Source organism: Poecile atricapillus, chromosome 1, assembly GCF_030490865.1.
Source record: "Poecile atricapillus isolate bPoeAtr1 chromosome 1, bPoeAtr1.hap1, whole genome shotgun sequence".
NCBI classification, from domain to species: Eukaryota; Metazoa; Chordata; class Aves; order Passeriformes; family Paridae; genus Poecile; species Poecile atricapillus.
The window spans coordinates 115,992,981-116,020,434 of record NC_081249.1 but is presented as its reverse complement, the minus strand read 5'-3'; the positions used below and the strand labels follow the sequence as shown (position 1 = coordinate 116,020,434).

Here is a 27,454-nt window from a genome sequence, read left to right as displayed (position 1 = left end):
GTGTGCCAAGCGAGGGCCTGGCTGTAAAACACAAAGCTGGCTTTTAGAGCGGCTGGGAAGCGCTGCCAGGCGGCCCGGGGGCGGTGGTGGCCGCCAGGACGGGCACGGGGCTGTGCCACGGCTCTCTGTCCCCACTCCGGGCTACGAGAGGTGCAGTGACATCGCGACATCGCCTGCAGCGACAACAGCGACAGGGTGACACCCCCCTTTCCACAGCGGTCGTGAAGAAAGGGTGACATCGATGCGCTCCACAGGGACAGGGTGACACCTGCGAGGAGCGGGGGATGGATGGGGTGGCAGCCCCGCTCCGTGACACGGCACAGGGCGGTGTCCTCAGCGACAACTGCACGGTGACAGCGGGGACGGGACTGAAAGGGCGCCCTGTGAGCCCCGCACACCCGGGCTGGGGTTTTACAGCCCCGCAGGTCGGGCCGAGAACGCCCCGAACAAACAGCGGCTGTGTCTCGCTTTAACAGCCTCAGACAGCGGCAGCAGCGCCAGTTCTGATGGAGAAACTAATGAAACCTTCGAAATAGTTTGTACGGGAGTAGTGAAGTGAGAAAAAAACCCCAGAGCACTTGCTGCCAAGGAAAATACACTTACCTAGTAAAGCATGAGTAATAAGTGGCATTTTTTACAGCGTGAATATATAACTTTTCATGAACATACCAAATAAGGCTCCGTGCGAAAAGTGGCCGGCCTTTCTAGTCGCTTTTTTTTCCTTTCCTTCTCTTTCTTCCCTTTCTTTTCGTTCTCAAGGCACACGTGTGTTTTCCCCAGTGCCCCTTTTGCAGGAGCCTGTTTACGGGGCCGCCTTCACGCCACCCCCGGCGTGGCCCGGCTCAGGTTCCGTCGCCCTGAGATGAAATGAGAAGGGAATGGAAAAACAGGAGCTGCTGTTCTGCGAGACTTTCTATTTTTAAAACGTTAAAAATATCTATTTTCAGACACCAGCCCAGGAAGCGCTGGGGTGAAGCGACGCGGCGGGCCGGGAGGAGTAAACAACGCCGGGACGTGCCGGGAGGCTCGGGAGCTGCGGCTCCGGGGATGCTCCTGGGGACGGGCACAGCGAGGGACAAGAAGCCAGGGATGTGGCCACATGGAGATGAGGGATTGCGTTAGGCTGCAGGGCTCCGTGCCAGGGGGCTGCTCAGCCCCGAGAGAGGATGCTCAGCTGGGATCACCAGCCCCATGGGAAGGAGGTGCACATCCAAGGGGATGCCTGGCCCCAAGGTGGGATGTTCTGCTCCTAGGGATATGCTCAATTCCTGGGGGTGATGCTTAGCACCCAGGCAGGATGGCTTATCTTCCCCAGCATCACAGCCCTGGTGCCCTCGTGGGATGGGATGCTTGGCTACTGCACATGGATCCCACTGCAGGAGTGGGATGTGGTACCCACTGTGGGAGGAAGGATGTGGAAAAGCCATCTCAAAATCCCAGATCCCTTTCCACCGTTGGCTTTGCAGCTCCCTCCTCCTCTCTGCCCCCGGGCTGGCCCTGGCAGTAGCCGTGCCCTCGTGATAAACCTTTGGCCCCACCTGGGCAGGAGCACCCGCACCTCACGTGCACCACATTCCCCAAACAGGGAGAATCAGGCAGCGCTCCAGGCTGGGGCAGAGTGGCTGGAATGCTTGAAAAGGTCCTGGGGATGAGGGTGCCAGAGGCTGGACATGACCCCAGGTGGGCCCAGGTGAGCAGGAGGCCAAAGGCCCTGGGCTGTGCTGGGGCACCTCCAATGAGGGGGGGCAGCTCTGGGACCCTCCTGACAAAAGAGACCTGCAGGGGCTGGAGCGTGTCCAGGGCAAGGAACAGAGCTGGGAAGGGGCTGGAGCCCCAGGAGAAGCTGAGGGAGCTGGGAAAGGGGCTCAGCCTGGAGAAAAGGAGGCTCAGGGGGACCTTCTGGCTCTGCACAACTCCCTGACAGGAGGGGACAGCCAGGGGGGAGCAGGGATAGGAGGAGAGGGAAGGGCCTCAGGCTGGGCCAGGGGAGGCTCAGGTTGGGCATCAGGAGGAATTCCTCCATGGAAAGGATGCTCAGGGAGGTTTGGAGTGCCCATCCCTGGAGGTGGCTCTCAGTGCTCTGTGCTGGGGACAGGGTGGGGGTCAGGCACAGCTGGGACTCGATGGCTTTCCCAAGGTACTGGACTCTGGTTCCGCGGTCCCCGCGCTGAGACACGGCCCCGGCAGGTCCCGCCGGCCCTCGGAACGGCTGAGCCTCGTTTCGCTTCCTTATAAGGCCCTTCTGCTCCCTGCTCCCGTGTCTGCGGCCGAGCTGGCATCGCCTGTCGGGAGAGCAAAACAATTCCAGCAGGCTGCCGGGACACCGGATCCCCCCGCTTAGCTCCGAACTGCCCGAGCGGGAGGGATTCTGCGAGCACGCCCTGCCCCGGGGGAAGGAGGGCTTTACCAATCAGCTCGCCTGTCTCCCGAACGAGGGATGAGGCTTTTGCATCCCTCAGAGCAGCACTTCCAGCCCCTTCCCAGGCGCTGTTGTCTCAGAAGCACCTTGTCCAACAAGAGCCCAGTGCAACAGCTCTAGCATGGAGCGTTCTGACAGTGCAACTCCTCAGTGCACCTGGAAAAGGAGGATGGAGATTCCTCTGCCTGAAATAAGGTTGTTAGGGAGGAAAGAAACACAATTAACTGCACTTCATTGAAGAAACCTCTCCCACTGCCTCTTCTAAGGCTCTTCCGAGGTGTAAATGTGGTGGGAAGGGAGATACAGGGGGAACAGGAGAGCAGATCCCCCTGGGATCTGGATCTCCAGCTATAAATGACACATGCACAGGTATAAAGACCTCTGCATCTCCAGGAGGAGCCTTTGGACCCTGAGCTCCATCAGTACCATGTCCTAAGGCAAGAGATGTGCTCCATAGACATTTTTCCCCCTCCAGCCCCTGATTGCCCAAGGAGTGACTCCCACCCACAGGAGAGCCTTTTCCCTCTCTCCAGCCCCAATTCCTTGCTCCAGGCACCACCTGGGGACACTCCAACCTTGGCCAAGGGGGCATCCAGGGACCTGAAGCCCCCCTGGGGCTGGCAGCCCATGGAGTGCGGGAGTGAGGAGTATGAGATCACGATTTTTGGAAGTCTGAAGTTCTCCTGGGTCCTGCTCCTGCAGACATTAAGTCATTTTCCTGAGGAAGTGCTGTATGACGTCGATCTGGTTACAGGAGTCGGGGTGGAGCTGGGAGCTCCAGCGAGACCACGGCAGAGGTGAGGAGCAGGAGAACCAGCACACCCCGTCCTGTCCCTCTGACACAGGAATGATGCTCTGGGGATCCAAATTCAATACAAATCCTGGTACTTTGAGGCTTCAGATGCCCTAAAACATTCAGTTGAAGGCTTACAGCCCTGGTTTTGATGGAAGAAATCTTTACCCACTTCAACAGAGAAATGTCTTTGACTTCCATGCAGTCAAATATCACAACAACCCTTGGAAATCAGGATTTGACACATTATATTTAATGAATAAGGACAAATGAAAAAAAAAAATAAATTCCATGTTTAATGGGATTTCTTACTGTTGCCTTTAAAAATACCCCCTCAACTCTACCAAGACTACAGAACCACTACAGCAGGGTGGATTTTTCTCTCAACAGTTAAACTTTCTTCATTAAACCAGAATATGGTTGTTCATTTTCTTCCCAGGCCACAGCACAGGCACAAACCCAGTGATGCTGCTGGTGTGCAGCAGCTCCTCTCAACCAATCACTGACGACACCAGCCCCTATCTGGGAGCACTCACCAGCCTGTAAAAGATGTAAAAATCTTTTACATCTGTCTGTCAGCCTCAGCACCAGCCAAGCAGGAGGCCCAGACCAACAGTTCCTTTCTGGTTAACAGGATTGGTGTGTTTTATTCCCCTCCCATAACAGGCTCCTCAGGACCATGTGCTGTGTGACACACCTCCTTCAGCAGGCAGATGATGAGATGTCCAAGGAAAAACTCTTCTCTTGTCTGGTTCATGCCTGTAAAAAAACCCTTCAGGCAACCCAAAACCTACGAACCCCGCAATGCAGCGCGCCCTGTTCCTGGTACCTGCCTGGTGTTATCAGCAGTGCCCTCTAATCATCCTTCCCTCTGACTCACTGGCCTCTAAGGATAAAGATCCACTTCTTTCCCAATAACAGCAAAGCCTTCCCCCAATAACTCCAGAGCCAATTGGGTGGGAAGCCTCAAGGATGTTTTTGTAAAGACAGAACACCAACAGTGTCCCAGTCTATAATTAGGCATCTGAGCAAGTTAAGAGGATATGTTCAAGGAAGAAAAGAGTAAGAGAATTTCATATGCACTGCTTTGTCCAAAAAAAGATTATGAAAGGCAGAGCAAAAACTATTTACCAGTCTTAGGGGGGAAATGAAGTACATTTCATTCAGTTAAAACTGAAGCAGATGTTCAGTATTTGTGTCTGTGCCTGAGGACCTGCTGCATTACGGCTTCTATCCAATGTGAACATCTGGATCAGTCTGAAGAGTTGAGGGTGTACAAAGAGGGGAGGAAAACTCCACAATCCCTCTCCTAACTTAGCACCAAAAATACAATTTCATGTTAACAGATTTAGCAGTCTTTCAAGAGCTCCTCTAAATGTTGCTTTTAGCTGGAAGTTCCCACACCGCTTAGTGAAGATGACTGAAATTACTGCAGTAACAAATAAAAACTTTTCTCTGATACAAAATCTAGTCCAGAGGGCTTCCTTACACAGTAAGCAGGACACCTTGCGTAACCAGGGGTTGCATGTTGGCCTCCACAAGCAGCAGCAGCTTGCAGAGAGCCACACAAAAAAAAGGGAGCAACACTCCCAAGCTGCCAAGGGCACTGGGAGATAGACCCAGTTCATTTCTTCTGGAAAAAGCCCATGATGGAGACTTGTTTGTTGGCTCTGTTGGCAGGAGCTGCCCCTTTCTTCAGGTTCTTCCTTTCTTCCTTTGGCTCTCTCTTTGTGGGCAGCACAGGCTGTTTGTGTGGAGCTGGTGCCTTGGGCTTGGGGAATTCATCCTCGCTGTCCGTGCAGGATTCGCTCTCGTAAACCTTCTCAGTCACTGGTGGGAAGAAGAGGGAAGGGAGCAGAGGATGATGATGGTTAAGCCATCTTTAAACCAAAGACCTTCCCATTGCAGCCTTCCACTGCACTCCTGGAAAGGAACGTTTTGGGTTCAAGGAGCACATGTCAGACACAGGAATTAAGTCCATTGCTCAAGGTAAAGCAGTAGGAAATGGCCTCAAGTTGTGCCAAGGGAGCTTTAGGTTGGGTATTAGGGAAAATTCCTTCCCTAAAAGGGCTGTCCAGCCCTGGCACAGCTGCCCAGAGCAGTGGTGGAGTCCTCATCCCTGCAGGGATTTAAAAGCCATGCAGTGGGGCACTTGGGGACATGGGCCAGTGCTGCCCTGGCAGTGCTGGGGGAACAACTGGAGTCAATGGCCTTAGAGGGCTTTTCCAACCGCAGTGATCCTCAGATTCTAATTCATATGGCAAAGGCTGAGAAGCAGCCATCAGGAAGTGATGAGTCTGAAGGAGAACAGAATCAGCGGTTTAGAATTAGACAATGAAACGTCTACTTTATGGCTAAACTCCACCATTCTGACTTGGTCTGATTTCCACAGGGGCCAAAGCAATCAGATTGTCCAGAAATCCAGGCAAGACAACCTAGAGACATCCCCAAGCTGCCCTCACCAGCACATTGAACAGTCAGGAAAGAGCAAAGCAGACGTCACTCATCTCAAGGGGCACAAACCCTTTGGGGCAGCTTCTTTCCACAGAGGTGGCCAAGCAGGGCAAACATAAAGAAATCCTTTATAAAAAATAAACCCAAAGCCGCGTCTGCAGCCAGGGACTCTGCCTGAAGGGGATTGCCAGCTCACTGCTGTCAGCGTCCGGCGATGGAAAGCCCAGGGATATAAAACAACGCTCACGGAAATTACACTGGAGTCAGCTCCACTGATGAAAGCCACCGTCAGACCCCAGTACATGTTGTTATATCAGCTTTCCCAGCAGTGCTCTGGGATTCTTCTAGTAAGCCATTTTTCTTTAGCGACTGTATTCTTTTAAACAGATGTCTTAACTTCCCTTCTTCTGGGAAACTGGCTTTCACTTGTATTAATGCATCAAGTTAAATAAGGTTTCCTACGTCACCAGAGACTGGGAAGAGGAATGCTATGAAATCCTCCTGGGCAGCACTAGCAGAACCTCAAGCAGGGACTGCAAACCAAGCAATCTCCCTCCAGAAGCAACAGGCTTTTCAGGGTGCAGCATCCACAGACCACTGGGTGAACTTAAAAACCTTATCCTGTTGTCATCCCTGTCAGGAACTGCTGGGAACCCCCAAAGCATGCAGTTAACCCCCTCCAATTGCAGTAACACAGCTTAGATCAACTTTCTTTGGCTGCAATCTCAGCTGAACTTCAGAAGTCTGGATTTGCAGCACCTATGGGTGCACAGGTTACTGATGCCCCACTCACAGCCAGACTCCCTAAATCAGAGTGGATCAGATGGTGGGAGCTCTAAAATGCTGTAACACAAATTTTCCTCCAATGCACACGTGGATATTCCAATCTCCAACCCCACGTGTGCCCTCTGAAGCTTTAGAAAGTGCAAGGTAGAAACACACAGACTTAAACCTCAGTAATTCACCTTTACTGGAGCCTAAGAGCAGGCCCTCAATCCATGGATTTCTGTTGATGCCTAGGAATGTGTCTTGTCCTTAAATCCACACACACTTTAATTGCTCAATTTCCCTCAGGGCTAATCCCTAAATTACTTTTGCTTTTTGACACCAATTCCTTGCTGTTGCAGCTATTGTGAAAACCATCACTTATAACTGTGGAGAAATATAAAGTACTGCCTCATACCAGGATATGTTAGGATATGTTAGGATTTAACATCTCTTAAGACCTAGTGTTGGTTTAAAAACAAAACAGCAGCAGGAGAGGGAGAAAAAAAATCCTGTATTTCAAAGAATAACTAAAATTTGCATTAGCCTGGGAGATTTGCAAGTTATTTAGCTTTTGAATTATTAGGCCTGTGCATGGAAAGGGTGGGGAATGGAAGGGAGGAGAGAAACTGGACAATAACCAGACAGCAAGTCCTGCACAACAGGCTGGAGGATTTGTAGTAGAGAAAGCAGCATCTCCTCCCCACCCAGTTCCTCAGTATCCCAGCTCCATCTCTCTCTCCATCCCACAGGATCTGTCTCCCAAGGGCACAACAGGGCCTTGCACTCCCTTTTCATAAATGCATATAAACTGTAAAGCTGGGAGTCTGGATTTTCCAAGGGACTACGAAACCCTGTGGAGGTGAGGTGCAGAGAAAGAAAGGCAATATTCCCAGATGAACCTGGAGGAGATATTCCTGCAGTTTGGATGCAGAGTTTGTACAACTCAACTCCCCATCTAAAGCTATTTTGTTCCATTTTCCTTCCAAGTGTTTTAATGGCTCTATCTGGGATGGGAGAGCAAAACACCCCGTAAGGTAACCAGCCAAAACTGTCGATAACTGTGCAAGGCCAATTCTTGGACAGGAATGCAGTACTCGGGATCTCAGTCCCAGTGCAGCTAGCTGCTGAGAGCTACAGCTTTGTGTTTCTTTAAAGGAGTTAATAGGAAACAGAAGATGCAGCTCTGCAGTCAGGTGCAAACAGACACAGGCTGAGTCTGGCGCAGGCAGCTCCAGAACTGGGCCAGGAATGCCCAAGGCTCTCCATGCCCAGCACTAGGACAGACCTGTACAACAGCACCACATCCTCCCCAGCACCAGCTGAGCTCCACTGGCATCTCCTCAGCCCAGCCAGGCTGGAGAATGAAAGCATGCCATACAATGGAGCTGATGACAGCATTACAAAGAACACATTCCACACTCTTAAGTGCTTAAAGCCTCAAAAAAAACCCCCAAAACCCACATCAACATAATCTGAACGTTTGCATCTCTACTTCAATGTCAGGACAAGGAGGAAACAAATACAGTGGTGTTACACAGCTTTCTCCAGGTCACAGGAGGAAGCAGAGTCCAGCTAGGCTGGAATTCAAAGCCTCTGGCTCTCAGGACATCTGTAGGGACTCTGTTGCCTTCTGAAAGCAGTCATGCTTATCAGAAACAGAAACCCTATGCAGTATGTAAGCCCTAACTTATTCCCTGTTTATCTGGGATACTGTAAGTTCCTTTAACATAGAATCAAGTTTTGCACAGCTCTGGATTTATCCTCAAAGAAAAAAAATAAACAAAACCCAACAAAGTTATCTCAGCCAGAATTTATCCCAAACCCTAAACCTCTTTGTCTACCATATTTAAAACTTTGCAGCTTTGGAGAGGAGATTAAATGAAGGTGGTAATCACGATGGCAGGAAGAAAGGGAAAAGAACTGAAAGAAAATCAGTGAATAATCAAAAAGGGTAAGGATTCAGCTACAGCTCTGACTCCCCACCCAGGCCTTCACCAGAGGCACAGTTACTTCAGTCTGGGAGCAGGAGTTCCAAGTGGGATAACTAAGTGATTTTGTGAACCTCTTTCAAAGCCTGGGAGAGGCTGGGCTGTTAAAATGGCCAATAAAGTGAGCTGCAGTGAGTGTGGGGCACAGCCAGTCTTACCCATGCAGCCTTCCTCCTCATCAATAAACATCTTGGATTTCAGCACACGCTTCCGCTTCCTCTTCCTCCCTGCAGCTGACACCTGGAGGACATTGCAGCATTGTGAGAAAACAGGAGTTCATTTCTGGCAGCTAATCACCTTAATCTACTCTCACCTCTGTGGATGCAGGCTCCAGTTCAGTTTTCAGAGCAGATACAGGTGGTGGAGAAGGAGCTCTCTCTTCCTCGGGTGTGGGAGACAGTGGGACGTCTGCTGGGAAGAAGAACACCTTGAATGGCACGCAGATGTAATGCTACACACTGAGATTCCCGAAAGAAGGAGAGTGGGATGGGATGGGATGGGATGGGATGGGATGGGATGGGATGGGATGGGATGGGATGGGACGGGATGGGATGGGATGGGATGGGAGAAGTGCGCTGGGGATTTTTGGTAAGACAAAAAATCAGTTCCACCAAGGGAAACTTTAAAACCAGGCACAGAAACTGGCAGGTTTTAGCTATACACTTACTTGTTAAAAAGAGTGACTCCGATTTGTTTAGAAATTAAAAGAGGCGGGGTGTGGTAAAACAGTTGTTGCTTCACTGGTGGCGTTACACATCCCAAACAATCCATGTTATTAGCATGACACAAGAACAAAATGCAATACACTATCACACATCCTAGAAGATTGTTAAGGGACATCTCAAACTTTAATTTGAAAAAAAACCAAAACCAAAACCAAACAAAATCCAAAAAAAATCCAAACTACTGCAAAAAACGAAGCTTATTCTCTCACTGTTTCATTTCCTTGCTCTCCTCTGGGTTCAACAGACTCCAGTCAATGCCAGGACTGATCAAAGCAGTCAAGGACACCCTCACACGTTTGTACAGAGCAAAGTGAGCTCTGGAGACTCTACCAGCAACGTCGAAGTGAGACAAGCAGGGCTTTAGACCAATGAGCAAGGCAGGGTCACCCTCCCGTGGGGCTGGCAGGGGGACAGAGCTCCAGGAGCTCCAAGTGAGAAACGCTGCCACGCAAGCCCTGGGATGTGGGGGAGCAAACGCTCCTGTGACCTATTGCTTCAGCAGCACACGGATGTGGCTGGGGCCTGCCCAGCTCCTGCTCGCAGCCCTGCTGGCAGCCGGGATCCGGAGCTGTCCCAGGGGATTAGGTCAGCGAGGAGTTACGGCGCTGCCGGGAGCATGGCCAGCTGACCTCCGCAGGTTACCCAGGGCTCCAGCGCGGCGGCCAGCGCCAGGGAGAAATGGCATTCCTCGGCCTCCCGACTGCCGAGAGCGAGGCACGGGAATGCAAACAGGGTGGGATAATGCGTCTGGGCTTTCTCCTTGCTGCGGAGGGCTGGGGCTGGCAGCGCCGCAGGACAGAGCTAGACGGGCTCTGCTCCCAGCTGCAAGCGGCCGAGGGGCTGCAAGTGTTTATCCCTCAGTGTTTATCCCAGCCTCACGGCAACCCCGGGCTGAGGCCTCCAGAGACTGCCCAGCCCCAAACCTGTGCTACCCCTGCCCAGCCTGGCCTCAGCCCTCTGAAAATATCTTCAGGAGAGGACAAGCTAAGAGGGCTGAAAGCCAGCCTGGTGAAAAGCCTCTGCCGTGCTCAAGCAGAGGCTGCTGAAGGCATCGTCAGTGTGCCAGCTCCACTAGATTCCTTGGGGGAAATTCAGACTTTTTTCAGCTTCCTTCAAAGAATTTCCCCAGCTTTTGGCAGGCAGAAGGCACCTTCTCCCCACGTCAGAGTGTTCAGAACTACTATCAAGCTCTTTTATTACTTTATTATCCTCTTCTAGCCAACACAGCCCTCTGACATGTGATAACTCCTGAGTCAACCACTAGCTGGTGCCCACAGTTTGCTCAACAGAAACAGCTGCATGAAATGGATACAAGTTGGGCAACTGGATGGACCAAAGATGTAAATCCTGGCTTTGTTCAGTTTGCTCTGACCCTGCCTGGAAAAACTGTGAGAAGCTTTAGCGCTTCTGCTGTGGCTCTCCAAAACCCACGGAGTTTGTAGGTCACAGTGCCACTGAAATCACCCTCCAAAGTGGCTGTAAAACACTTGTCAACACTGCGAAATGCTGCCTGTGTTGGTACAGCTGAAGCTGCCAAACCTCCTGTCCTCTGTGGGCGCATTTGTGGAGTTTATCCTGGCACTGGAAGCAAAACAACCCGCAGTGACTAAGGAACCCTCATACCAATATAACTTTTTAATGAAAAATCATTTAAATGGAGAGGATTGTGCCTTATGCCCTCTCTGTATTTCCAGTGTGGTACAATGTGCTGATGCTGGTGTAAGGAGAGCTTATTTAGAGCTACTTTTAGTACATCAAGAGCAGACTAATATAGAACTAGGCAGGAGACGTGGCCTGACAAGGAATTGCCCATAAGTGCTTCACATCAGCCATGCAGCCTGAGTTTCACACCCACAAAACCTTCCTAAGTGTGCCTGTCACTCCAGGCCCCACTTTGCTCACTGATGCTGTTGATTGAAGTTGCCCCTGCTCTCTGCAGAAACCTGTTTCCAACAGATGCTCTTGAAGTCCAGCTGCTGTGTATATATATATATATATATATATATATATATATATATATATAGTTTTTTCTATCCAACTCACAGTCTTCTACTTCAATACAAAATATAATATTACCAGTTTGGTAACTCATTAGAAATATTATTCCAAACAATTCAAATCTATCTTCATTCATCTGGTTGGATTTAAAAGGGCAAGCAGCAGGACCAAAGGCCTCTACCAGCAAGAATAGGCTGATTTCAAAACTCCCTCCTCAGAGCTAAACAACCTCAGCTTATCAGTAGGGGATGATGAGGAAATGGAAAAACAAACATTTAAGGAAATAAATACCAAAGAGTGTAGGCATATATATATATATTTTATAGCCAAACAAGGAGCTTCATACTGGAATGTGACAGAATTAAGGCTGATCATGAAGAACAGCTTCCTGAGAGATTTATCATCCTGTGGAAGAGTCTAAGAAGTGATACATACCTGATGACAAAGATCATTTGAAATTATGTGGGCAGCAGGGAAACTATGAAAACAGGCCCAGAGGTGGCATGGATACTGCAAACATACCAACAGCAGCCACCTCTCCCTGGCACTGCAGATTTTCCTGATGTCCCGGTTGGTGCCCATGTGTCAGCCACCCTAAAAGAGGAATCAGCTCTGGCTCTCCTGAGGGACTGCACCTCCTCACCAGTATACCCCATTTGCTGTTTCACCTTCTTTTACTGGAGCTCTACACCAAACTGGTGGTTTCAATTACTCATCCGTAAGGATCCCCAAGTTCCTTTCCAGAGCAGCTTGCTGGATGACTGTTCCATTTAGCACGTACTCCCAAGCTCAAATCCAATTTATTTCCCAGTATATCTATATTGAACGGCATTTGTCACCTCAGTTATCCAAATTCTTTGGGATCCAGGCCTGCTGTTCCTCATTATAAGCCCAAATCTTGCAATGTTCTGGGCACCCCACTCCTGTCACATCCACCGAGGAGACGCAGAGTCGCATCGGATACGGCTCAACTGCTTTGCCTCCAACTTCCCTATTATCTCCTTTCTTTTTGGATGTCTTGCTTCCAACACCGTCTTCCAAACCCTTTCTATAAACAAACAGAATAAAGATACTAAAAAGGACCCTGGGAGGAGAGGGAGGCCATTTGTGTTTCCTCCCCACACAAACTGGTTCTGACCAGCCCTACGGCTCTGGAAGGCGCACTATCTTTCACAAGAGATTTGGGAACCTCCTTCCCACACACATCAGGGGCACTGGCAGCACACTTGGTGAGGAGACAGCCAGGTCTGAGCTAAGCTAAAACAAAGACTGAATCTTTGTTTTGAGACATCTCAACCCTATGCCCAAGCGCTTGCAGCACAAAGATAACTGGAAAGGCTACAGCCATTTCCATGGCCTTTAGTCCTTCAAACTATTCCCTCAATCACTGACCAACAGATTTGGAGAGTAATGTTTTGGAAATCAGGCCCCTAACCCACATGCCTGATTGTTTACAGATCTTGTTACCTTCTTCATCACTGCTGTCAGACTGAAGTTGTTTGATTCTCTTCCTCCTTTTCTTGACACTTTCAGGATCTCTTTCGTCCTCGTCATCTGACCTATCTGCTCTCTTCGTTTTACTGCCACAAAAATGAAAGGGGAAAAAAAAAGGGAATGAACACCCATTATCCCTCGTGTGCATGAAAACATCACATGCATTTGGACGAGCACATTCCCCATGGAAGGAAATCAAATGCCTCTTAAAAACATGAGCATCGCATACTCTGCACTCACTACCCGAGCATAGGTGCATGAGCATTTCCAGGCCTCTCATCCTTCCCCGTATCCAGCTGTCCAGAACAAGGAGGATTTCTTTAGCCCCTCTGCATTTCAGTCCAGTACCTCACCTCGCTTGGCTACAGCAGCCTGGCAAGACCGTGTTTCTGATCTTGTCTCTTTAGCTCAGGCTCCCAATGTCCCCAAAAGCATCACTCAGAAGCTCTTTTGACAGACTGCTTGCCACTGACTGACTATGAGGTAGTGTCTCAGAATCCTGGAGCCATTTTTAAAGACTACTGGAAAAATAAAATAGCTTCTTTCTTTTTAATGTTGGCAAGACGTGTCAGACGAACAAGCCTGGAGGCTAAAGGCCCATGTATCCTCAAAGAGCTGGGACAGCCCAAGTGGCCTTCCCAACTCCACGCTGCCAACACCTCCAGGCCCTTGGCTTCTTGGACAAGGCTATCAATGAGACAAGCAGTTAGTGCTAACTGCGATGGTGGGCTGGGTGGTGTGCTTACCTATTCAGTTAGAAATGGATTGAGACCACCAATTAATTACTCATAGGCCACCAGAGAGCCATCAGACTGTAGTGATTCTTTGTCGGTTTGGGTTGGATTAAACACAAAGGGCTGAACTTAAAATTAACTTGGAGCCTCAGCCCAAAGTAAACCAGTGGCATTGAAAGCAGCCGTACATGAGCTATGGAGATCAACAAGCACAACTTTGTGCTGCAAGTTGTGTACATACAAGCTTGGGAATATCCCACCTTCCCTGCAGGACAGGTGCTCCTGCCAGCCCTCCCCAAGCTGCCTGCGGGGTCTCTCCCCTGGCTGCTCACAGTGGGAGGTTGTCTCATGGAAAGTCAACCCTTCCCACTGAGGACAACCTGGGCCGTGTCCCGTCCCATATGGAATGGCATCAACGGCCCTGAGGCACCTACAGCAGCAAATGGAAAAGGAACACCAGGAAAAAATCCTGAGAGATAATTTTAGTCATGTTTAACACAATTTAGTAGATGGAAACAGGAGGTGAGCCAGCATTGTATGACCAGCCAGCTCCATGGAGGCTGTCCCCAAACAGGTTCACAGAGACCCCGAAAGGCATGACCCACCTTTTCTTGTCCTTTTGCTGAATTCTAGCAGACTCTGTTTTCTTCCCAGGTTTCTCTGCTGCAGTATTAGGAGATGACTCTGGTTCTGCTACAGCAACTGAAGGCTTCACTGCTTCCTTCTCCTCCTTTGGCTGCTCAGGCACAGAGCTGGCTTTGAGTTTATCTGTGAATAAACCATTCAAAAAGAACAAACACTGGGCATTCAGTCTGAATGACAACTTACAACGCAGCTGGCTAGCTCTGTGCACCAAGAATACAGACAACACTACCCATCATGTATTCAAGGATCCAGATTGGCCAAGCTGCAACAGACATGGGAGAAAGAAGGGCATGCTTAAATTTCCAGGTGATTTTCCATGTTTCTGCTGTTCCTGATCTCAGGCCATGTTTTCTGCAGCAGTTAAAACTCTGTGGAAGAGGACTGCGAGGCACTGGCAGGAGATCATCCATGGGGTCATGCTGGACTCAGTGGCACAGAGTGTGCCCTTATCTCTGATACCTGGCTCTGACATCCAAGAAAGCACTGAATTTCATATAACATCCTGAAAACAACTGTTAAAGTTAAATAGAAAAGCTAGGAATTTAAGTGTGTAAATTAGAAAGTTTTCTTAAGTCACTGGGTGAAAAAGTTAAAGTTTGGAGTTTAAAGTAGTTTAGAGAACAGAAGACAAGATGGAGGATTTAGGGTGTTGTCTCTTGTCCTTCTTCTTTCTTCTTCATCTTCTTCTTCTAGAGGTTTTTGGGTAGGAGTAGGTGATTGGATAGAGAACGCTGCAATGCAGCACTCAGGTGTTGGGTCATTGGGTCACTAAGAAAAATAATTTACTTGGCATCTGTTAATTGGGTAAATGGACATATAAAAGACCTTGAAGAAGATCTTTGTTAGCCATTTTGCGCCTCTCTATCTTAGTGCACATAGCTGCTTGTACCTTGTATACATGTAATGCTGATAAGAGAAGAATGAACAACCAAGTCCGAACAAGAGAAAAAACTGCCTCCCTCTCATCAATTTCAGTTCAAGGAGAGAAAGAACCCAACCACGAGTGTCCTATAGAGACAGGATCAGAGGCTGCTGGCAGGGCCACAACATCGTGCCAATGCCTTTCTGGGAAAACAGGCTGCCTGCTTCCCTGGGCAAGGGCAAATGGCATTGGAATGACAGCTCTCTTATTTATGATCAACAGCAGAAAGCCCAAGGACCCCACTGTTGTTAACTCAGGACTTTCTGGCAATGGTGGAACCTTTGATGCACGTAGGGAATAAATCTTACTCCTGGAATCCCAGCCTCTCTTCCATACACATAATCATTTCCAGTTCTGCTCAGCTTGTTCCTTCTCTGCAGCCACCTCACGAGTTTCCTCGATGTGACAGGACTCAGCAGAGAAGAGAGCCCCTTTGGAAATGATGGAAACACAGCCACAGAGCCTCCCCCATCACTACTGGGTCATGGGGAATGCCATTTTGGATTTTCAGCACATCAGCTTTGGTCTAGGGCTCTTCTCAGACCTGTAGAATTTACTCCAGTTAATTGCAGTGACTGTCCTTAGGCTGAGAGTGTCCTCAGCTCCCTCAGTCTCACCAAAACAGGGACTCAAGGAGTCCCAGCACGGCTGTGCCTTCTCTGCTCGGTGCTGGAACTGTCCCCTGCAAACTTTGACAGATGTCTGTTAGAAAGTGAACTTTGCTGTTTACTCTCTCCCAAAATTCTTTGAAGTCTCTTGTACTCACTGCTATAAGGGAATCTTTGAAGAAGGTCCCACAGTCCTTTTCCAATATTCCAGTATTTAAAAGCTTCAGCACAGTTTCTTTAGACTTGGATAATTCAGACTGCAGAGGCCATCTAGTCCAAGGCACCTAGTCGAGACCTCTACTCAAAGAAAAAGGCCACCCCTCATTTTTATTCTTCATTTATCAGTCCTTCAGTTTTTAAGAAAGAAATTAATCCTGAAACTAATGATGGGCTCCTCAGTGCTGTGTGATGAAAAGCAAGTACCATTAACATGCCCTGCAAAACAGGTTTTGGCAAACATCTCACCGATAGCTGATCTTCCAGCCAGGAGAACTCACTTTAAATCAGATTTCTTCTGCACTAAAAATCCTTCCTGGGTTAGTCTGCTCAAATATGTCATTTTAATTGATCTCCCTCCAGCAAGCTTTTTGTCTGAAAAATTCCACTGAAAGATCTTAATTTCTGCTTTAAAAGCTGTGTGCAAAAACATTAACCCCTTTGAGTGCAAAAGAGCAGAAGGAAGTATGGAAAACTATTAGGAAAAAGGGGATATAAAGAAAATCCAGTGTGGAGGAAGAGTTCTGCTCCTTAGTGTATGCCTCCCATCATGGCTCTAGTACAAAACACTTGATTCTACTGAGTATTTTTTAATTTCTACCCAGCTTAAATAAAATACAATTTAAAAAAATATAAGAGAGACTTCAAATAATCCTCAGATTGGGGGTTTTGTTTGTTTGTTTTTAACTACAACAGACTGTTCCCTGACTATGATGGCCTCTGGAAACAGAAGAGCACTTACTCATAGCAGCTTTTCCAAAGAAGTTGTTCATGATGTTGTTCTTAATTGGTGGCTTGCTGCTTGCTGCAGACACCTGGAAGCAAAGAGAGGAACAAGCACAGGAATTGCTCCCAGCCCTCAAGATGCACAGCTCTGCTTCTGGACAAGCAAAATAAAGTGTTCCCATTGCCTTAGATTTCAGCAGATTTAGCAAATTCTCTGTTTTGGAGAATCTGAAGATACTCACTAGGCACCATGTGCATCAAAGGGGCTAGAGTAAGTTACTAGAGACTCCTTAGCCAGGCCTTCAGATCTGACTGGGGCACATTCCCATCTGATGGCTGACAGTGTTATTGAAATAAGTGCTGGGGACTAGGGTCAGCTCCCAGGAACTAACTGTTCTTTTTGCAAACCATCTCAACTGAGATGTCAGCTCAACTCACAGCAGCTGACAGAGGAAAGAACAGAGACTGGCCAAACCAGGAAGGCTTTATCCAGCTCCTCTGGCACCTAGGCTGTTTGCAAGGAAATATCACTGCTCTGTTGCACCAATGCAACCACCAAAGTGAGAAATCACACCCACACCCACCCACACCACCTAGGAAAGTGCAGCCTTCTAATCCAACTTATTTTCATGCAAATAAAAGGCAGCCAGACACTTAAGTTCCCAAAACTTCACCAGTTCTAAACTCCCTATAAAAATCAGAAAAAGGAACCAAAACATACTCAGTTGTTATAAAAAGGCCAAGCCATCCACAGGGAGTGTTACCATTTTAACACCCATTTTTCTGGCCACATTGCTTTAAAAACAATTATACTAATTAAAATGAAAACATAATCCTGTCCTGGAAAAACAGCAGTCCAGAAGATAAACAATTTAGTCTTGCACAGGTCACCGACCAAGTTTAAACACCTTGATACTTTTAAGACCTGGGCTTCTCACATTTCACTTATTGCTCAAAACAAATCCTTTTAAGCACAATGGAGAGAGCAAGAGCCTCAGCTGGTGTGTATATTGGGATAGAAGACAATGGAACAACTGTCTCCATAAAGCAGCTATGCCGGAGATCCGGCTCTTTGGGGAACGCCAAAGTTACGGCAAAAACGCTTTTGTGGAGAGATCAAGAGAGCGGCACGAGGCGGTTTTGCCCCAGGAGACTGTACACAGGTAAACACGAAAGATCACTGAGCACTCCCAGTGGGACATGGGCTTAGCAGGAGGAGCAGTGCAGGGGGTGCGAGCGGATAAAGCCACGGACCCAGGGGGTCTGAGGTAACTTACACCTGGGGCCTCCTTGGCCTCCGCTTTGGCCTCCTTCGGTGTGCCCTGGGGTTTAGCCGCTGCTTTGGCTGCAAACATGCCCATGATCCCTCCGTGCTGCTGTGGGGGGGGCTTGGCAGCTGGGGGCCCGTGGCCATTGACCACACCGGCAGCATCAGGGTCCCTCTGGCCCTGGGTGCTCTGCGCGGGTGCCGGCACTCGGGGAGCGTCAGGCGGCGTCCTGGGCACAGCGGCAGCACAGCAGATGGCACTGAACCTGTGTGATGGAGTGAAAAATCCCATTAGCCTTTTCAACTCTGCTGCCTGCACCTTGCCCTCCCCCCTCCTGGAGCACCGCTGCTCCTCCGGCCCGCGTTCTCCTGTTATGGAAAAAGGAGCAATTTAATCTGTGCATGGGACAAGAAAGAAAGGCTGGCACAGAGCAAGAGACTTCTGATGAAAAGATCAGCTGAACCTGTCAGCAAGAGCCACAGCATTCGCATGTTAAACGAGCTGTGCAGCTTTCCTGGGGGGAAAAGGGCCTGCTCCACACTCAGGCTGGACAGGCAGCAGGCTGCATTTTATTCCTAAATGGGTTACGCTCTCTAAAGCCTGTGGCAGAGGTTGTATGGCTGTGTGAGGACGTAAAACCTTTACAGCTTTCTGATGCTCTGACAAAGCCCACACCTGCTACAACAAGCAGCCACACTGGGCCAGGTAAGCAAATCTCAGCTGAAAGTGAACAACTGAAATGGCTCAGAAGATATCCGTGACATTCCGATTTAACTATACAAAGTAATTTCCATGTAATCCCTGAGACTGAGAAGTAGCTTGGCTTATAATGGTCTGAAACTTGATTGTTTGGGGATGTGGAGATACAAGAATTAAATGACGTGCTTACAGTTACAGCACAACTCACTGACAGTCAGGAATAGCAGCTCCCAAAAATAGCTGAACTCTGCTCCCCACTGTGCAAATCACAGGCGACGCTTTCCAGATTTCCCACAGAAATGCCACAAAAGAGCCCAGACTCACGCCTCCCGGCCCACTGAATTACACAGCATATTTTTATTTGCCTAAGAAATAAAGCAGCCTTCTGCCAGTTCGTTTCTGTGCCTCAGCATTAACTGCTCACGTGCACAGTCCACTCCTACTCCCATCAGGATCTGTATTAACAAAACAACACCATCTCCACGGCATTCTGAGGCTGCAGCAGCAACGTCTTGACATTCAAACCTTTAAAGGAAGGAAAGCAGACACTGAAGAAAAATAATCTTGCTCTCCTTTATACTTTCAATCTGTTTTTAACATGGTTAATATAGCTCTCAGAGCAGCTTGAGCTCCTACTCTAAACACCACCAACCCTCCAATACATAACATTGTCACAAATAATACTGTCAACAGTTGCACTGACTGTTCTCAGCTAAACTTCCCACATTCCAAGTCAGCTTGCCTTGATGCTGCTGTGTGACTATAACTTTATGGGCTCAACCCAAAATTCACTAAATAATCACTGAAAAAATAGGTAATACTTGGAGTATGCTCTGCAAACAAGAAGCTGCTTCTCCTTGGGAAGCTGGCAATTGCAACAGGCATTAAACCCAGACATTGGTATTAGTTTGTACATCTAACCATGAACTGTCTTCAGGCAAAGCAGGTCCCGTAGAAGCACAGAAGAGAATAAAGATCCTTGTCCTGGAGCTGTGTAATATCTGGACAGACAGGGAGGTTTTGTTTGCTACAAACCTCACATAATTAAACCTCTGGCTTTTGCAGATCCTGCAGGAATCTTTTCCCAAGTGTCAAAGACTCTCCATGCAGATGGCAAGAGGGAGGGAATGTGATCAATTTGTATTTACTTCATCCAGGTCACAAACGAAGAAGGTGCAATTCTTTTTAGTTTGCTTGGGAAATCCTGCTTCAAAACTGTATTTACACACAGACTTCAGAGATAGAATCTGGACTATCTAAACCTTCAGGATGTTTAAATCCCAAAGGATACAAGTATCCCTAAGGCACAAGTATCACCACACTGGGGTGCCTAAGAGTAAAACAGAGAGGAAGAAAACAGAAGCTGTGGCTGCAGTTGCCTTCCTAGAAGAACACAGAAGGCAACTGCAGCCACACCCAAGGCACGTGGCTCCACTGAGGAGGGATTATCCAGCACCTTCCAGGGCATCCACATTCATGCCCCAAACACACAGCTTCTATTTTCTCTGCCACTCTCTGGTCAACACTTTGGATACAACCATGTTTCTCCTTTCAAACTCTATACTCTTCCTATGACACACCCTTCAGGCATCCCCCTTTAAACCAGATTGGTCATGGCACTGTGCATCCCCATGACTTCAAGCTGAAGCTGTCGTGGTGGGAACGACACACAAGTGAAAAGCTGCAGCTGCCAGGTGCTGCTCAGGAGAGAGACAGTGACTCCTGGAGACTGCAGTCCCTCCCAGTTCTTCTCCAACTCCACCATGAAGGACACTCGTGCTGCCTGGACTGTTTTGTGTGCTTCTCCTACGTCTCAGAGATCACAACCTATTCTGAACTCCAATGAAACCACACAGATCAAAGCCCAACTCCTGGATAAGGGGTCCTCTGAGACATCTCCAGAGAAGTGGATGAGTCCAGAAGATGAAAACACGGTTTCATAAAACAGAAAGCAAACTCCTGCAAATGCTTTGCTGAGCACATCATTCATGGTTTTATCAGCCTGTTTCGATTTTCTCTTCCTGTGTGGCTGAGAACTGGATTAAAATGGTCATGATTAAGTGTGGCCTGGAAAAGAGAAACGTTTCCAGCCATGAGACAAGCAAGGTACTGGAACAGTCTCCTTGCTGGAGTAAGGACCAAGTGAACCAACTGTGAGGTCAGTTTAAAAACCATCACACAATGTGCTCTTTGGGCCCTGGTCTGGCAGGATTTTGAGGATATCTTTTCCTTGCTTTCTAAAAATCCAGGCCTATCTAGTAAGCACTGAAGCGCAACACCAGTCTGGAAGTGCTTTGGAAGGGAAAGGGAGCCAGGACTCACTTGCTGCAGTGCTGCAGGTTTGTTTTGACGATGTCATAGTCGGTGTTGTAGAGGGGGGAGCTGTCCTTCAGCAGGGCCTTCTGAATGCTGTACACATGCACACTGGCAACTGTGGACAGCTTAGATTTCATTGCTGAGGAAAAAGAGGGAAAAAAAGCTCTCTGTTAGCACACCCTTTGGGATGCAGAAAGACTGACAGACTACTTGACAGTAAAACTTGAATATAAAAAAGTCTAACCACACCTTCTCCCATCGCTCACTGATGAAGAACTCCAGGTAACAAACTCTATGAGCCTGTCATATTTTCCACTACACACTCTTGGTCCTTGGTCAACTGACTTAGGAGTGATCTCCCTGCGTTTACCTTCAGAGCACCCAGTGTTTGGGACCTGAGTGAGTACCTAAAGCTGAGGCAGAAGGTAGCCGGTCACTGCTCTGCCCTGCTGGAACAGCTCTCTGCCACTGGGGCCGTGTCCAGCCCCACAGTGTCACCCCCGCCAGTCTGCTGGAATCAAAACTTTATCTTTCCTGTGCTACTTAGACTGCAACCCCCCCTGAGACAAGGGTTGGTTTTTAGGAATTCTTTGTTCATTGCTTATATTGTTCTTTCCACGGAGTCCTGGTCTGAGGCTGAGCTTCTAGGCACTGTAAAAATACACACAGTAATCATTTCTTGGGGCCAGTCCTAGACTATGCAGCCCTATTCCCATCAAAAATCTCAGCCTCTTCCAAATATAAGTCATACCTTTGGCTTGCCTTCCAATACAAAAACCACGAGCAACCCTTTCCTCCACAGCAAAACGGAGTGTTACGCAGCACATAACTCAACAAACATGACAGAGTAGTTGCACTGCCTGACAATCTCCTACCCCGAGGAAAACAGCCTGAGCTAGAAATCCGCTTCAGATTTCCAACAACGCAAGCCTTTCAAACAAAGTGAGGTCATTAGCACAGATCCTTAAGGTCACAAATACCACAGTGTGTTCTCAAGTGCCAAAGACGTTATTTGGAAGTGATGAAGAGCCCAAAGTTGTGTTTCAGTTCTGTGCGTAAGATTTCATCAGCAGGGCCAGAGCTGGGAAGATGGTGAGACGATGGACAGTGCACGGAGCAGTGTCACAATGGGGGTTTTTTCACCTTTCACTCACAAAATTGAGGTAAATGTCCCATGAGAATGTTTTAACACCCACAGGACTTGGAGCAAAGACTGCAATTGCATTGAACCAAGAACCAAAATTACCAGTTTCAGCATTCTTGGGGGCCTGAAGGCTCACAATTGTTGTGAGACACTGTGGTGTATTGTTGTCTCCCTGCTGTCAGTAGCAGGGAGGTGGAAAAGAATCACTGAATCACTGACAAAATGTTCAGAATTTAAAAAAAAAAAAATCAGACTCAAATCACAAGCCTGAAGGTATTCAGCTGCTGGCTCAGATACTCCAAATTCTGAGAAACAGCTGGTACAAAAAGTACACACCTGACCCCAAGAGCCTGGCTGGGCATTTACGTGCAGATGGCAAGTTCTGAGCTTTGCTCATTTTGCTGCTCTTTCAAAGCAAAAAGTTAAAGCCACACGACTTTCCCGGTCTGCTTACCTTCGAGTTTATCCTCCCTCACTACTGCAACCTTGTGGCACTGGAAAAACAGAAACACAATCTTAAAATCTTGTATTTTCAGTTATTAAATAATAAAGTCTAATGATTATTGTAGCACAGAACACTGCCAACGCCTTTGAACACTCATCACTTTTTAAAGCCCTGTCATCCTACTTTCCAGTTCCACAGATATCCCTGAAGAAAGCCTCTATCCTCTGCCACTCCTGACTCTGGGAGATGAGACACAGATGAAACAGAGCCCCAACAGTGGTGCAGCAGAAGCAAAGCAAGCGGGCAGGTACTAGAGCCCTGTCCCAGGAGCACCTGGACCGCCCAGGCACGCGAATGCGGCAGTCTGCAGCCCACACACGGCACCAGGGAAGCAAAACACCACGAAAAATGAGGCATTAATTTAAAAACCAGGAATGAGTGTTTCTGGAAATGTGCTCTCTGGCTAGTCTTCAAGGCCTATACCTGCTCCAGGACATTTAATGGGCTATGGGTAATATTGGGAGGCTCCAGAGAGACAGACTGAAAACCCCACCACTAATTCTGTATTAAACAGATACCATGGACCTAGTCTGAAATCAGGGAAAATCGTGTTAAATTCAGGCTCTAAACATGACACTGCCTGCACAACTTTAATTAAATACGTCCCATTATACAGAACTAATGCAATAAATAATTACCTTCCATTTCAGGCAGATTTGGAGATTAAAAGACAATATTCCATCTATGTGAACCAGTTTATTATTCAGGAGAACAAAAAAAAAGTTAGTGGTTTTTTCCAATCTACAAATAAAAGCCAGGACACCTTGAGATTTACTGCTCCTAAAAGAAGACTGGATCATATTGTAATAGATACTTGTGTATTTAAAAACACTTGGTGGGATGTCAAAGGCATTTAGTGTTTGACTCTTAAATTTGTCTGTGGGAAAAGGGGAACAGACACTGAATTTTCCCATTTTCTTTTAAAATCCTCTGGGGTATCTGCTTGAAGTTTTAGATGACATTCCTGAAAATCTGACAAGCAGCAATGAGGAAAATTAAATTAATTAAGCAGCAATTCCTTTGCTTAATAAGCTGAAGAACTTTAAATATAAAATACTGTAAATTAGTTTATGTTTCTTCTGTTTACCAGGATTAAAAATTTTCTTTAATTAGGCAGCAAAAGAGCAAGTGGCAAGAAAACAAAGGCAGGTAGGATAAATAAAAATTTGCAGTCTGGGCCCTCAGTGTAAAAAGCAGCAAGGAAAGAGCGTGCAGTGTTGAGGAGCAGTATGGGAGAGGGATTTCCATCCCTTCCCTTCAGGAGGGATGCAGCTGGATCCACAGCATTCCGGCTACACCTACTGCCAGCAGGCAGCAGTGCAGGGCTCCTGCAGCTCTCCCTGCCTGTGCCAAGGGATCAGAATGACTTGAACTTTAATGTCCTTCCTAATCCAAACCAGCCAGTGATACTATTTTATTAATTTTTATTAATATTAATATATTAATAATATATTATAAAATAGATAATATATAATAAATTAATGTATTTAAATATATTAATATTATTTTATTAAATATGTATTAATTAATTATTCATCTTATTTTAAAATTACACAAGCTGCTAAGACAGAGTTACAAAATAATTATTTGTTCCTATGTCAGAAGTCACCTGTTTGTTTCAAATACATTAAATATAACAGTACTGGTAGACAATCCCTTGGCCAGTCCTATTGAGCCAAGGGACTCATGATTTCCAAAAGAAATGAGGGAAAAACCTGTTAAGCTTGGTTAAATGTGATACTACTCATGCACCTTTAAATACATATATTCCATCACACAGAACTAATGCAGTAATTAATAACCTTCCAATTCAGGCAGATTTGGAGACTGACAGCATATTTCATGCATGTGAACCAGTTTATTGTTCAGGAGAAAAAAAAAAAAGGTTTGTTGGTATTTTTCCCAATCTACAAATGAAAGCCAGGACACCTTGAGATTTACCATTCCTAAAAGAAGACTGGATCATATTGTAATAGATATTTGTGCATTTAAAAACCCTTAGTGGGATGTCAAAGGCATTTAGTGTTTGGTTCTTAAATTTGTGGGCAAAGGGGAGCAGATATTGAATTTTCTCATCTTCTTTTAAACACCTCTGGGGTATCTGCCTGAAGTTTTAGTTGACATTCCTGAAAATCTGACAAGCTCAATGCATTAAGCAGCAATTCCTTTGCTTAATAAGCTGAAGCACTTTAAATATAAAATACTGTTAATAAATTAATGTTTCTTTTGTTTACCAGGATTAGAAAGGTGGTTTAATTAACAATACAACTTCAAAACTGTTCAAGACAAACTTCAACTGTATGTTTGCTGTTCTATTTGCTATTATTCCATGCTACATGAGTTCCAGGCTCCCTCCAAACACCCCTCAGACACTTCCATGCCACAGCAGATCCTGGGATGTGGATCAGCCGATCTCAGAAGGGCCCCTCAACAAGGCTTTGTAATCTTTGCTGCCCAACAAGAGCAGAGGATGAGAAATGGGGTAGTGGGATCTGAGCTGATCAGTTGAGAACCCTGGTGGGTTATTCAGCGCTGTGCTCCCAAACCATGACCAGCTGATCTTCCCTGACCTCTGTGTGCACGCTGGGACAGACAGTGACCTTTATTCTGTCCCTGTCCAGGAGCCCTAGCACACTGCAGCTCCTGCTGAAAAAAAAGCCAGTTCAGCTTTTGGCTGATCACAAAACAAGGCAGAAGAGTCACCACAACAAAGGGCTCACAGACACCTGTGAGAAGTGAAACACTCACAACATGGCCATTCTGGAGGAGGTTTCCTGCTACTAGGTAGGTGACGTGGAGCTGAGCTCCTGAGTTCTCCTTCCGTTTCCTCTCCACATAATCATAGAGCATTCTGCACAAAAGAAACCAGCGTTAGCCACCAGAAAGGAAAGAGCCTGCAGCCCCCCTCCCACGGAGCCCACGCTGGAAATGAAGAGGAAAGCCTGCCTGATGTGGACACTTGTCACACAAGCACAGTTGTTTTCCCCAGGATTAATTTAATCTTTCTGAGACCCTTGCTCCTCTGCCACTGTGAAGAACCCCAGTGCAACAACTACAGAAACCAAAGGGTAAATACATTTAATAGTGGGTCTCACAGCCCCCGGGCAGCTTGTTCCAAAGCCTCCCCTCCAGAAAGGCATTTCTGAAGCCCCTGAGAGAGGAACTGGAGACTTTTTGGTGCCATCATTGCCCAGCAAGCCTAGCACACAGGCAGGCACACAGAGTAACACAACTGGCTGTGCCTGAGAAGACAGGCAGGGTTTTTAAATATTTCCAGAGGAATAATTTTAATATGCTCACTATGATGATGGAAACAGGAATTAACATGGAATTAACAGGAGTTAACCAGGCTCTGGGGAATGCAGTGACACCTACTGTTTAGCCAGGTTGACGTGGACGCCCAGGGTGTAGCTCAGCCATTTGTATGTCACCTGGAAAAGGGAAAAAAACCCAACAAACCATTTCAATAAGAAGACCTCGACCTCTCAGTTTGATAAATCTCCCACCTTTGGCTTGTTGGTCAATCGAATTCTTTAGACAACCCCCTCCTTTCCAAGAAACCCACAGCAAAAGTGAGAGCACGTGGACACCCGTGCTTCAGTGAGTGCACTGAATTCCTTAGACCTGTCCCAAAAGCTGGGGAGGGAATTTCTGCCCCTCTCCTGTCCTGGGGACACGGGGATCTCCAGCTACACCAGAGTGCAAAGTCTCAGGGCTGGAATCCCAGCCCTGCTCTGCCTTGCTGTGTCATTTTGACCAGGTACACCTTTGACACCGGTTCCTCCTCCTGCTCTGCCCTTTTAAACCAAGCCCCAGGCTCTGGGCTGAAAACACAGTTTTCAGTTGAATTGTTTCTCTAGATTTTTCTTGGAATAAGCTACAAACCCACAGGCTGCTCTTGTTTACATTGACAGAAAAGTTGCACCAACTTTGCTGCACCATTTTCTACGCAAAGCCTATTTTATTTTATTTTATTTTATTTTTTCCAAATAAAATTTCGAAATAAAATTGGAAAGGAACAGACCCACGCAGAAAGCCATCAGCTTTCTGAACTGCCTTCAAAACAATTAAGGAAGGGGGGAAGAGAGGAGGAAGAGAGGGGAGCGGGAAGAAGGAAGCGGGGAAGAAGAGGAAGGAGGAAGGGAAAAGGAGGAAGATGGGAAAAGGAGGAAGAAAAGGGGAAGAAGAGAAGAGAGAAGGAGGTAAAGAGGGGAGAAGGAGAAGGAAAGGGGAAGGAGAGAGGAGAGAGTAGGAAAGGGGCTAGCACAAGACAGAGGGCGGGAAAGGAGGAAGGAGTGGAAGGAGAAGGAAGAGGGGGCAGGGAAGGAAGGGAGTAGAAGGAGGAGAAGGGAGGGGGAGGGAAGGAGAAGGCGCCGCGGGACTCACGATGCGGTTGTGGTCGGTGACGAACTCGTCGATGTTCTCCAGGTACAGCTCGTCCGCCATGGCCGCGCCGGGCCCGCGCTTCCCGCGCGCCCCCGCCATGGCAACGGCCCCGCCGGCGACGGCGGCCGCGCGGGGACATGGGGCAGAGCGCGAAGGGCGGACGGGCGGCAGGCCCGGCGGGGCCCGGCGGCCTCAGCGGCTCATGGCTCCTGCGCTGCTGCCAGGAACGTCTCTCCTACGAGCTCCAGGGACCTCCCGCAGCCGCTGCTCCCCACTGCAGCGTGTTCCCAGCAGAGAGCTGCTGTGTGGAGACACCCACGGGAACGAGGACTGCCCGTGGGGCTTCTCATCTCCCTCTTAGTGCCGGCTGGGTGGAGTGTACCTGGCTCCCACCTGGATAGCCGCCCTGTCGGCCTTCCCCTGATCCTTACTCATCACCTCTCCACTCTTCCTTCCATCACCGGCTGGACTCGACTGAAATAAAATAAAATAAAATGAAATAAAATGAAATGAAATGCAATAAAATATAAAATAATAATTAAAATAATAAAATAAAATATAAAATTAACTTTAAATTAAATTAAATAACAAATTAAAATTAAAATTAAATAAATAAAATATAAAATATTTCATATAAAATAAAATA

At 47.6% G+C, this 27,454-nt stretch overlaps 1 protein-coding gene across 2 annotated transcripts; it reads right to left on the bottom strand.

The window, feature by feature from the left end:
- Window positions 1-4,308: 4,308 nt before the first annotated feature.
- On the bottom strand, window positions 4,309-27,247 carry POLD3 (DNA polymerase delta 3, accessory subunit). 2 transcript variants are annotated; one of them, XM_058864637.1, is made up of 12 exons: window positions 26,809-27,247; window positions 25,798-25,853; window positions 25,171-25,273; window positions 22,372-22,411; window positions 20,780-20,912; window positions 17,768-18,023; window positions 16,507-16,579; window positions 13,979-14,141; window positions 12,613-12,725; window positions 8,736-8,833; window positions 8,581-8,662; window positions 4,309-5,042 (listed from the first exon to the last, which is right to left on the bottom strand). In XM_058864637.1, exons 1-12 carry the CDS (start codon window positions 26,905-26,907, stop codon window positions 4,837-4,839), a joined length of 1,422 nt encoding a protein of 473 aa, XP_058720620.1. In that variant the 5' UTR covers window positions 26,908-27,247; the 3' UTR covers window positions 4,309-4,836. The 2 variants fall into 2 exon arrangements, with proteins under 2 accessions (XP_058720620.1, XP_058720629.1); XM_058864646.1 differs by having other exon boundaries at window positions 8,736-8,830; window positions 26,809-27,245.
- Window positions 27,248-27,454: the final 207 nt, after the last annotated feature.